The 12,846-nt window shown below is 41.4% G+C and overlaps 1 protein-coding gene across 13 annotated transcripts in view; it reads left to right on the forward strand.

Annotated features, from left to right (window-relative positions):
- The window catches only part of SEMA6A (semaphorin 6A), a 129,480-nt gene that overhangs the window by 95,393 nt on the left and 21,241 nt on the right, over positions 1–12,846 (forward strand). For 7 of the 13 annotated variants that reach the window (XM_061150948.1, XM_061150944.1, XM_061150946.1 and 4 more), the window contains 4 exons: positions 1,724–1,782; positions 4,501–4,521; positions 4,658–4,708; positions 9,764–9,919. In XM_061150948.1, the coding sequence (XP_061006931.1) occupies positions 1,724–1,782; positions 4,501–4,521; positions 4,658–4,708; positions 9,764–9,919 (287 nt within the window). Of the gene's footprint in view, positions 1–1,723; positions 1,783–4,500; positions 4,522–4,657; positions 4,709–9,763; positions 9,920–12,846 lie in introns of those variants that run through there. The other 6 variants (XM_061150952.1, XM_061150950.1, XR_009694128.1 and 3 more) reach the window with 6 other exon arrangements.

Raw genomic sequence — 12,846 nt, forward strand, 5'->3', positions numbered from 1 at the left:
CAGCTGACCCTATTCCTCATTAGGGAGTCAATCAATTCTTGGCATTTCTCCAGCAGATCAGCTAGATCAAGCCAGTCTACCACGCATGTGATTTTGGTGCTGAGAATTGTTACCCTGACTTCCAGTGCTTGGATGGTGTCAGTTCAAAGGCTTTATGCTTTTACTTCTGTGGATTTGAAATCCAAAATAACATTTGGAGAAATATTCAGTGCATGTCCTTGACAGGTTATGGTATTTCAAGGAAGATGCCAGATGCCAGCACAGTTCTTTCCTAGTCATTTCTTCACTTCCCCTAATCCACCAGGCAAAAGGAATTGTCCTCCCAACACAATGGGAGAGCCCCATCTCCCATCTGAGAATGGCAAGTTAGATAGGACAGCTGATTGACCACCACCTGCATAATTTGAGGGAAAGTATTCCCATAAACAGAGCTGATGTAAACTGTAAAGTCTGACCTGGAAATCTGGCTAATGCAAAGGGTTGACTCACCATGCAGTATTAGATCAGCTTTGCAAGTAGCAGTACTGACAGACGACAGTGTGAGGGCTTTATAGCTTTTCACGGGGACCTTGAAGCGAAGGAGGAAGGATCACAGAAGCGCACAGTGAGAGAAGCTGAGAAATGGCCTGTCTCCTTTCTTTAGTCAAGGTGTAACAGAGGTAATAGGACTGAATTTTAAGAATCATTTTTAAGTCAGCATGAGAACCCAACTGTTCAAACCACGTGGAACTCTCCTTGGAACGTGGCCTCAGGACCGGGCGAGTCCTGGCTTTCATTACAACTAGAAATCTTTATCCTTTGAGGCTGAATCTGATTTTTGACACAGCATAAAAACACTAGAAATAAACACGGCAGATTATTAGATCAAGGTGTGACTGTCAAAGTAGTTTTCCGAGATGGCTCATAAATAAACTCTGAAGGCAGTTGCAAAATCAGAGTTTTGAGTATGTTGCAGAAAGAAGAGCAGAGTTCCCCTGCTCCAAAACAAGACTCCTTTGGACTATTCCAGTGTGTTTATTTAAAAATCAAAATAGATACTATTAAGATCAATCCTTTTGGGGTATAGAATTTATGCAGCCCAAAGGTAGCCTAGTGGACTTGAAAGAATAGTGAACCTGTAGAGGAGCATGAGAGCAATACTCCTGAGGACTGGACGTGGGGCCAGGTGTGAACAAAATACCCACGTAGTCTCAGCAAAACACACCACTGTGTCCTGTGTCCTCCCAGAGGCCCCTTATATCCACCGACCACTGTGAACACTTTGCTATGCAAAGTTATTTCTAAGCAAAGAAATAGATAAAGGTCTCGGAAGGCAAGAGTTGGGGTGAAAGAGAAAGGAGAGAGGAAAACGCTTTTCTTAAATAGACTTCTGTATCACTTCCATCAGGATGTTGGTTAACATTTAAACTTTTCAGATGTTTCAAAAATGCTCAGGGCATTAGCAGCAAAGAGTGATATAGGTGATCCACAAACTTGTTTACCCCGTGAATAAAACCTGAATTGACTGCCCAAACCATGGCTTCTCCTTGGAGATTCACAAAGGACTCATTTCTATAAACTTCGGAGATAAATTTTCAAGCTGTTTTATCTACTTCTTTTTATACCTGGCACTCAGTTTTTCAAACTGTGTTAGTTGCTTTAGTGAAACTTAAGACACATGCTGGAATAAAGACTCATATCATTGAATCTGTTTCTGTCTTCTTCTCCCTCCTTCCTTTTGAAGACTGACTTTTGAACAGGACATAGAGCGTGGCAATACCGATGGCCTGGGGGATTGTCACAGTAAGTGGAGTTTTTTTATCCATGCTTGTTTTGGGATATTTAGTCGATAAAAGATGCTTTTATAGAATGGCCTAGAAACATGACCCCACATGTGAAGTTGAGTGCAGCTGCCTCTAAAACATGCAAAAATAACATAAAGCACCTTCTAAATATCAGAGAAAACAGTGTCTTTTGAAGCCAGAGTTGTCAATGCTGTTGCTGAAAATGCTGGCACCTAGTTCGTTATCATAAATGTTGTGGAACAAATTCACTCTTGAGGATGAACCTGTAGCAGAACAATCAGCTATATTAGCATTTCCACTTAAAAACCAGCTTTACCAACACAACACTGTAAAGCAATTTTCCTCCAATTAAAGAATAAAAAACTATTTAAAAAAAAGCCAAAACAACACTAATTTTGTCTTTAAAAATACAATATTGGCATAATTTTTAGACAAATGATTTAAAAAGTTGATCACTAAACTCTGTTTTTTAAGTTAAATGGGACTATTTTATTTTCTTGAACATATCAACGAACAAAAGTAATTATTTTTTAATTAGACTTATGTTTATTCATTTGCAATAAAAACAAATGTTCAGAAAGAACCCACTAAGTACAAAGTGATTCAAAATACCCTTTTTATAAGAACTGACCTACTATGCTAAATCTCAGGGTTCATTTCAAAAGTTATTCAGTTCAGTTGCTCAGTCGGGTCCAACTCTTTTCAACGCCATGAACCGCAGCACACCAGGCCTCCCTGTCCATCACCAGCTCCCAGAGTTTACTCAAACCCATGTCCATTGAGTTGGTGGTGCCATCTAACCATCTCATCCTCTGTCGTCCCCTTCTCCTCCTGCCCTCAATCTTTCCCAGCATCAGGGCCTTTTCAAATGAGTCAGCTCTTCGCATAAGGCGGCCAGAGTATTGGAGTTTCAGCTTCAACATCAGTCCTTCCAATGAATACCCAGGACTGATTTCCTTTAGGATGGACTAGTTGGATGTTAATATTTTAGTTAGAACTTTATATAAAGGATCCTAGTCACAACTCTGCCTAGCTGTTCAGCGATCTGATTAATATCCATATTCTCTTGAAAATGCTTTATTAACACTAATTTAGAGAATAATGCCATAACCTTGAAAAATGTTTAGTTTGCCATGTTTCAAAATGTTATATGTGATGATTTTTCAAGAAGCTTGCATTCAGAATGGCACCAGAAATAGCTCCTAGGGGAATGAAACTATATTATTTCTGATACTTGATTCGATAATGAAAATCATGGATATAACTCTCCATCTTTGAGCCATGAGTCCTAAAATGACAGACTCTTAGGTGCCATTTAATACCTTATCTTTTCTGAAGAAGAGACATAATTAAATAAAGAGGGCTTCAGACAGCCTCATCTCCAAATTCTTGGTCATATATATTTTTTGTTTGCAAATATATATTGGCAAAAGCTCCTTCCTTTGTCTTTTTCCTACTATGTCCTCACACACAAAATCTGAATTAAGAAGTAGACATAGGAGACAGTGGCATCACCGAAAGATTTGTTAGGTGTGTGCAGCGAAACAGTGTGATATTTGACTGGTGGACCTTAGTCAAGTTGGCGCCTTCCAGTGCCGTTTTTAGGGAAAACAAGCTTTGGTCTGTATGTGTGTCTCTGTGAGTGAACTTAATTAGCTGACGTCAGTGAATATTTTCTTCATATTTTTATGAGTTGATGATAAAGGCCTCTGTAGAAAAAACAAGGGTATCGATGTGGGTTGAATAGGTGCACACATGAAAAGTGGGAAAGTGTTACTGGCTCTCTGAGGTGTCAACTACACCAGCAGGTTCACACCGCCCCCGGGTCCCAGGGCGGAGCACGGGGCAGGCCTTCAGGTCCAAGGTCGGAGATCTACCTTCAGTCTCAGGGGTCAAGGCCCCGTGTTTTCGTGTTCCGCATAACCTGACACCCCATTCCCACTGAGGCACATAGGGTGCCTGCTCCAGGCGGCAGGTAGTGACTTTTCTCGTGGGCGCCCACTGGAGCGTGACCTACTTCTGTTAGTTGTTACCTAGTCACACCCAGGTGTTCACAGGGCTTAGATACCTGTTGCACAAGGACTCTCTCACAGAAGTTTTAGGGGAAATGAGAAAACCATAAAGAGCCAGTATCAGAGGCTGAGGAGCAGGCTGAGTGAACCAGTGACATGACCCAGGTACACAGCACATATTTATGTGCATGCATGCACAAAAACAGGATGTTGTCTATATGTGTGACTTTTATTTTTGTTAATTTCGTAACTTAAACCCCTGCTGAGGTCAGAACATTGTGATACTGGACAGTTCCTCACAGCACAGTTGGGAGGATGAAATGAGAGAGAATATAAAGAACAAGTGCTTCGTAAGTGTGGTCCAGACGTGACTCATCTTATCCATATACACGTCCCTCCTGATGGAGCAGGGCTTATGTAGAATCGCAATTACCTTGCCCTGCACTCACGCCTGCTTTTTCTCTGCCTCTTGACAACATAAGGCATGACTTTGAGGAAACCCACTTGGTAAAGAGACACAGGGATATGAAAATAAACCAAATATGAAGCATCTTCTGTTACAAGCAGAAACTAAAAAGCACTTACTTAGTATAGGCCTTGTATGTTAGCACAGCTCTGTATCCGCTCATTCCCACTGATTACAAAAGTCACATTGAGCAGAGTGTTAAACATTAAGTAACTCACTCCTCCCTTTTGTCTTTCAGATTCCTTCGTGGCACTGAATGGTAAGGAAGATGTTACTGATAATTTAATAGCAATGAAAATCTATTCGTGAAATCCTATTTCACTAACCCTCTTGAGTATTTCTGAATCTTATGTTTCTTTTTCAATTAACTTTTAAATTCTCATTATTTTTTATAGACATTTCAACTCCTCTACCAGATCATGAAATGTCTTACAACACAGTATATGGTCAGTTTATGGTTTTGTTTTGTTTTCTTATTCTTCAAGCCACTCATCCTGTGGTAGTTTAGAGTTTTCATTCCTAAACATCATGGACCAGATCCTTTGCTACCTCAGGGCCCCAATTCACTAAAATTATTCATAGCTTTCATGATGCTTCAAAAATTTCTCCACATATATGAGACAACTGACATGTGAGAATGAGTCTTACATTTTTAATCCACATAACATGAAATATGCCAACCTTAGGGAATTTGGTGAATGCATTTAATGAGTTCTTGAGGGAGAAGAAATTGCTTTTGGACATAAGTACATCCAAGATAAAAGAACAGTGCTTATAAGTAATAGGCCACAGCTCCTTACCTGATAGATGGTACCATTCCCCAAAATGCTGACTTTCAGAACAACATCCTCTGCAGGAAAAATCCATACAGAATGCAGATACCAAGTCCTTAATAGGCAAAACTTTCCAATATAGCCATCAAAATTTAATCATACATGGAGTATGAATTTTTAGACCTATCTTCAGTGATATTTCTTTAAATGTATATAAGGAAGAGTGATGCAGTCGAAATGATGTGCAGACAGGATCTATCCCATTGTTCCTGCTCTGAAATACACAGACACTATACTAAATAAAGCCCATACGTCCATAAACAGATATTCTGAGCTCTTTATAAGGAAAGTTAATATGTAGTTGAAATGTTCCAGTTTCTTTTCTCAAAGCTTCCCCAAATGTTTATTAAGGTAAACTATTCATGTGGGTTTTTTTTTTAAAGATAATGAACAGCACATATGTAACGGCAAATTTAAGCTTCTGCATTATAATGGGGACTACAAGTTTCATTGATATGCAGACATTTTATCATTTATTTTTATGATTTGAAATACATAACAGTAACAGCTCCAGGTCAGTCTTTCAATGTAGAAGTAGGTAACAGAGGAAGAGAACAAAATAAAGGAAAGAAAAAAGAGGAAGGAAAAGAAAGCAAGGTAGATTTAGAATTGAGAGAAGCAGTTCCTGATGGCTACAATTGTGTCTAATAGCTCCGTGGAAACTGTCACTCCTGTGTCTAACTAGCATGAGTAAAATGCCTCTTTGAAAGTCCTAAAGTCTCTTATAAATGGCGGCTGTGCAGATACAGAAAACAACACCCAGTCTCTCCTGTCATGAAGTGAGGCAGTGTGGAGTCAGTGAGCCCACTGAATTCATCCACCTTTAACCTGCTCTCCTCTCTGATTCAAGCCAGAATACTGAACCCCAACAACTGGGAGAAACATTCCTCAGGAGGCAACGTCATGTAGCTCAGTGGGCCCTTCAGAAAGAGAACCAGTTAGCAGCTGCTCTTTCCAATATCATACTTTGCAATCATTTCCTATAATGGAATAATATTTATCAGGTATTGAGAAATTCAGGTCTTAAATCTACTTGAACCAGCAGCCTCCCCAGCATTCATCCATCATACTAAGGCCAATTTTAACTCCCAGGTAGTTTCTCATATAGATAGAATAATTAAAGCATGGGATGCTCTTGATGAACAAAAAGCACTCTTCAGTTTATGGATCCCTCTTCCTGCCTTTACAAAAGGAAAGGAACTTATTAATTCCTCCACATTAACACTTTAAAGGACAATCCCTATTCGCTGCATCAGTGGTTTCTGTGGTGACACTAAAGAAGAGTTGGAATTTTCCTTTCAGCTAATAATTCTGTCCATTTCAGGCTCAGTCTCCCCAGTGTAAAGTGGTTAGATGATTAACTGACCATCAAAATGAGGGCTGGTTCAAACAGTACTTACAAAAGCACAGAAGACTTTCTTTATACAAACTATTGCAAAAGATGTTTATTTTGGAGCTAATAAACCTACAAGAGATTTAATTCATTCATTTACAGACAGCTGCTTAGGGCCTACTATGTGCCAGGCACTGGATAAGGTACTCTTTTTGTACCAACAAGAGAAAAACCAAACTGCTGTTTTTATGAGCACAGATATAAACAAGGAAGCCAACCCCAAAGTCCAAAGTGTAGCTGTGTCCTTTACGTGTTCCCATAACACTGAAGCTCAGTGGCTGAGTACAATCATAGAGTGACCCACAGAACAAGAACTGCCTAACTCTGAAAAAAAAAATTACTCAATAAACCATGCAAACTCTGCATGGTAGAAGCTCTCTGCAATACCAATTACATATACAAGAACCCCTTTTTAGTGAATTGGACCCTGATTGTCTTCCTTCTCTCATCCTCTCTTGTATTGATTTAGTGCCTCCTCTGTGTCTAATTGGCTACCATCACTGTTAATAGGTTAGAGTAGTTTGAAGGGTCTCTAACCTGTGGAATTACTAATACAAAGACTTGTAGATATAGAGAAACAATATGATGCATATTGGAGTTAACTTTTAAAATCTATTTCTTTGAATATTGTAAGAATAATACATAATAAGTTCCACTGATTAAAATTATGACTTTTCGTGTTGGATTAACAAGACAAAATTATAGGTTCCAAATTGTTGACCTGTAATACCATATCCACAAATGATTGCCTGTTTTTGTTGCAAGATTTTGGTTACAGAGTCTCTTAGGGAATGCACAAAAACAATACAGCCCATAGAATCAGACTCTAAGAAGAAACATGAGTGATACCTATTTAACAGTTGGAGAGGTCATAATAATAAGGTCATAATAATACACTTCTTTGATTTCAAATGAAGGACGGCTGCTTACGGGTGCTTTCACATGGTAGTTCTAAAATTCCTGAGAATCAGGCACTGCTTTCTCCGACTATCTGCTTCCACCAGTGACACACACTGTCTGTCCTCGAGCATACGTTTCAAAGATTACAAGCCTCATGCTGCTCTATTTTTTCTTCCATTTGAGTATATACGATGCATGGTTTCTCTAGATTTACATGGAGAAAACAGAGATGTGGTGGGTATTAAACTAACATTTCAGCAATAGGCAGAAGCTGATTTCTCACATTTGCGTGCAACATTTTCCTACCTAACTACCATCTGGTCCACACTAATTTCCTCTCATAGCCATAGCTTTCCATTACCAATGACTTTTCCATGTATTTGCAACATATGGTCCAGGAACTCTTTTCTACAGAGAATGTGTCCCTTAGGCATTTATTTCCCCTAGATTACCATAGTAAGAAATGTTCTCCCTAAACCATACTTATGGCGTTACCATAAAATTGCCCCTTGAACACAGTTAAATTGAAAGTGTTCAAAATGCATATCAATTCAGGTAAAAGAAGTTCTTGCTACTTGGAGGAAAGGCTTCATTTTTCCTCCCCCCTCTTTCTGACTCACTATAAAGCTATTTCTCACTGTTTGGACGCTGAAGTCTCTCTTAGGTTGACAGTATGTTTCATGAGAGCATGGTTAATTCAACAGCAGAAAATAGAGGCTATATTTTAGACCTCAATACAAGCATTAAGAAAGTCTGCATTTTCAATTCCAAGTTATTAATTTTCCTATTCATGTTCTCTTATCAGTATTGGGAGATGAAATGTGAAACCCAGAAATGTAAAAAACAAAAAATCTAGATGCAAGCATTCTTGAGTTTTAAATGAACATGTTTTTAGCAGTTGGATATGAACTAGGCTCTTTGCAGCAAAGCGGATATTTGAAGCTGTGTAGAAGCCAAACAAGCCCTACACAGAAGAAGGCCTCTTAAATGTTACTAAAGCTTTGTGGTAACATTTTAAATGTAGAGCTCCCACAGAAATCCTATAGCTTAGATACCCACTTGGTTTGCTTGCTTTTCCCTGCTTTATTCACACTACACACATTATATATATTACCATGTATGTATATGGTTACATGGTCTGTAATTTACAGTATTAAAGTCTCCTGAAAATCCAACTTGCAATAGTAATTGTGAAAAAGAAGCACGCAGTGCATTCACTAGAATCTTTCTTTCTGGTGGCCGGCATTTTATTTATCACATGTGTGATGATCACAGCCCAAGGCTGAGTCACTTGTGAAATCTGTCCTACTTTCTACCAAAGGCATCAACTACACATTCACAGTAGTTCCCTGATGTCTTTTTAAAAATTGTTCAAGAGGTTGCTTCTATAGGTAAGATGGTTTAATAAGCCAAAGACTCCACTTGAAAATCACAGAGAGGTTATTTTTTATTTCCACCAGAGATAACAGGTAGTGGGGCTTCTTTAAATCATTGTGACAGTTTAGATCAAAGCGCCAGATGCGATCTGCATTTAACCTTGTGGGATGATGGAAAGGAAGGCTTAGAAATGTATTCACAGGAAATGTCCAATTTCTGCCACAACTCCCAACCTGGCCATCCTTCTTCTGGCATTATCCTACGGTAGGCGACTCTGGATCTCAGAAAGCTCTCCCTTTCTAGTCTGAATCGTATCAGTCATGGGTGGCCTCCAAACCCACCGCTCACGGGTGTGAGTCAGGAGACCATGAAACTTAACTTGGTTTGAGTAAGACACAAAAGGCAAAGTCATAACAAGGCAGAACATTCAGCCCTGTGTTCCAGGCAGGAGGGCTGGAGCAGCTCCCTTTAGAAAGCGGAATGCCTGTGAGGCTGCAGCGCAGCCGAATACTAGACACATCCTCCATGGGAAAGGCTCGGGGCAGCCGAGTTGTCTGTGACAGGGCAGAGACTCACCCACGACCATACACCTGCCCCATTCTCCCTTAGTGCTACTATGGGAATACCCAGGGACTCTGATATTTCCTGAGCACCTACTATGTGTCAGACACTGCTAGGCACTTGCAGCATGATGCCACTTTATCCTCCAAACATGGGAGGCCTCTCTTTTGTACACAAGGAAAACCAAGGCCCAGGGAGCTTAAGTGATTCCCTCGGACTCACCCAGCAGGCAGCAGAGACAAGACCTGGCCCTTCGCCCTCTAACTGCAAGTTCAAGGGCTCTTCTGCCGAATCCTACCACCAGCCTTGTTATGTCTAGGCAATCTCCTTTGAGTCTTTTACCGCCAGCGTGGGTGTCCCACCTCCTGGCCTCTGAGCAGAGAAAATGCAGGTGTCTCTGGCGATGTCTCCCCTAACTGTATTTGTGATGAAAACAGGGCACTCCAGTTCCCTCTTCCCCAGCACCACCACGTCCGATTCGGCGGCTCAAGAGGGGTATGAGTCTAGGGGAGGAATGATGGACTGGAAGGAGTCACGCGACAGCACAGACTCTTTGGGGGCAGTGTCTTCCCATAATCACCAGGACAAGAAGGGTAAGGCCTTGGAAGCACCCCTTCCTCTGCGGGGAGAGGGAGGGAGGAGCGGGGAGGACTGTGTAACTGCTTCCAGCTGAACCACAGCCGCGTTTAAGGAACGGACCTCCAACACACTCTGATTGAAAGCGTCTCAGGAAAGACTGCAACCCAATCCTCTGTGCTAGGCTTGATCCGAAATGATTCCCCGACCAAGGAGAAACCACACAAAACAAATAACACATCCTCTAAGCTTCCTCCACCCAAGAGAGGCATGGCTTGGTCCAAAGTGGACGCTGGCTCCTAAAGTCCCTTTCCACTCCTCTTAGTTCATCCAGTGATTTTTGGATCCTTTTTTTTCCCCCCATAATAAGATGGAATGCAATGCGGGCTTTGGCAAGTACATGTAATTGCAGTCAAATCCCGTTTAATCAGTGACTGGAGAAGTAGCAGGGTAAAGTCTTTTCTGGCTGGTCCCATCCCTCACCCTTACATGGGGCTGAATCTGAACAGAGCCGAGGTTCTGAGATGCACTTAATCGCCCTTAGAGGACAACAGCTAAAACAAAAAATATGTTATTTAATCAAGCAGAATTGCTATGCATTTAAAATGGAAAGGGAGCCACGCTAAATGAAAGGGACTCTACTGTGAACTGTCCTAAATTCTCCCCGGCTTTCTTTGCTAGAGACTAGAGACAGGAAATGTCATCTCTTTTCTCGCCATTTGCTGCTTCTGGTAACACATCCTACTTTAGTTGCAGCTGCAACCGAAGAGGCCTTTACTTGTCCAAAAAACAGTCCTGTAAATCAGAGACTGAAAAGCTCAGTTATGTTGCGAGCTGTTTCTCGCCATTCAGCATTGTTTACTTCTATATGTTTTCAAGAGTTTCATCCAAGCGGGGGTTTGAGTGTCGAGGGCAGACCAGCTCTGGTGACCTTTGGAAGACAGGCTCTGTCGTGTCCTCCCCAACAGGTTTCTGTATACATACTTCCATCTCTGCTTTTAGAGAATGTTCGCTCGGCAGACTCATGCCAAATTTTCATCCTTTTTTTTTCTGACGGTTCCTCTCCTGAGAATGCTGTACACTCAGCCACTACATGCCAAGCCCACGTGGGACGATGCAGCCCTTTTAACTTGTTAACTTACCCCTTAATCGATTTTATTATTCTCCTGTAACTTCTTACTGCTAGTATGTCCTGCCCCAATATTTTTTTTCAAAGAAGCTGGTGTCTTGGCAGCCACTTAAGTTGGTGAGATCCCTGCTCTTCACCATCTCAAGACAGCACTAGATGCATTTGTGTCAGGGCAGAACTATCTCCGCAGGCCATACCAGTCCTAACATGTGCCTTTATTTGTTTTGTGTGGCTCCCGACCACAGATGTGTTAGTCTTGGCCGACTACTCAAGGAGAGACAACACAGTAAAAATCACATTGTGTTTGCCCGCTGCGACTTTCTGAAAAACCAAACAGCCTTTCCAGTAAAGCATTAAATATGTCAACCAAATATCTAGCAGTTGGTTATAGTCATTTCCTCCTCACTTCCCCGAGACGGATGGCGAGAATTTTCTCCAGTCGTTAACTCTCCCGGGGGATGGAGGTTATCAAAGAGTCCAATTAACACTTTGACAGATCATTTGAAAATTCGGCATTGTTCATTCTCTTGGGTCTTATTATGAATATTGACAAAGCTGGAAGCAGTCTACAGATTGTCAAACAATGGTGGCAGAGGTGATTGCATGGGTGTTTAACATGATCACTATTCTTGTGCTGTTAGCTCTTTGCCTTGCCCTGTCAAACTGGAGCTTCATTTTTTTGACAACTGATTATGTATTTGATGGGGCAACGACAACGAGTTGTTATGCCGAAAGTTAAAAAATAAAAAAGTGATGTAGCTTAATGTTCCTTTTGCCATGATTTTTTATGATTTTGATTTCCATTTTGCTCTGAAGTGTTTTTTTTTTTTCTGTTGAATGTTTATGATTTATTTCCAACTTAATGTTCATGATTTATTTCCAACTTTACTTTGGTTTTGCCAAGTGCTGTGTGGTATGACTTGGTGATGGCGTGACTCTGTTGGAAAAGTCTTGTTTCTTTTCTGACTCATGATGACGTCCTTTAACTTGACCCAATCTGTGATCCCCTTGCTTCTTTCCATTCCCTGATGTGGGCGCCTTAATGATGTCACATCCGTGCGTGCAGCATCTCCTGGGATGCGCGAGTTTCTTGGGTTTTCTGCGGGCCTCTGGTGGGTCTTCTTTTCACTGGGCCAATTGTCTCATGGGAATGTGACATTTGTGTGCCCTGGCTTTAGGAGCTAAATATACTCTGGAATTGTTTCTAAGATACCACACATTTCCCCGCTAAGCAGAAATGGTATCTGCTGACCAGTTAACTGAAGAGGAATCAAGTATCTGGTGCCCTTTTTACTTTGGCTGCTGGAGGGAAAAAAAAGCCAGTGAGCAGATGAGCCCGGAGCTCCGCTCTGCAGAAATGCTGAGCACCACTGGCCTGGTCCCCTCCTGGTCTCGCCTCATCTTCCAAACAGTCCTGCATTTCCAGAGTATGTTTGCTTGCCTTTTTCTTTCTTTTCCTTGCTGTGTCTTTCGTCTTGATTTAATTCTGTGCGTCCCCCACATTCTGTCAAAGCACCGTTCCTCACCTTGCAATCTAACCCCCTTCTGCTACCATTGTTCAGCCTCCCCTTTCCAAAATATTAATAATAGATGCCAGCCCTCTGCCCCTCTGTGGACCGTTCCAAGGCTCTTTCCTTCTACACTGGGGGGGGGGGGAGCGTTCTGACACTGTTCGTGTATATACAGTCATGCTAACAAAGTGTGAGAAGAGACCCGTGAAGCGCACAGAAGCATTATCACAGAAAATGAAGTAATTTTCTCTCTCAGTAACTGGCCTTGCCCTTCATTACCCTACTGGCCTTGTCTAATGTCACT

This window comes from Dama dama, chromosome 9 (assembly GCF_033118175.1).
Source record: "Dama dama isolate Ldn47 chromosome 9, ASM3311817v1, whole genome shotgun sequence".
Taxonomy (NCBI): Eukaryota; Metazoa; Chordata; class Mammalia; order Artiodactyla; family Cervidae; genus Dama; species Dama dama.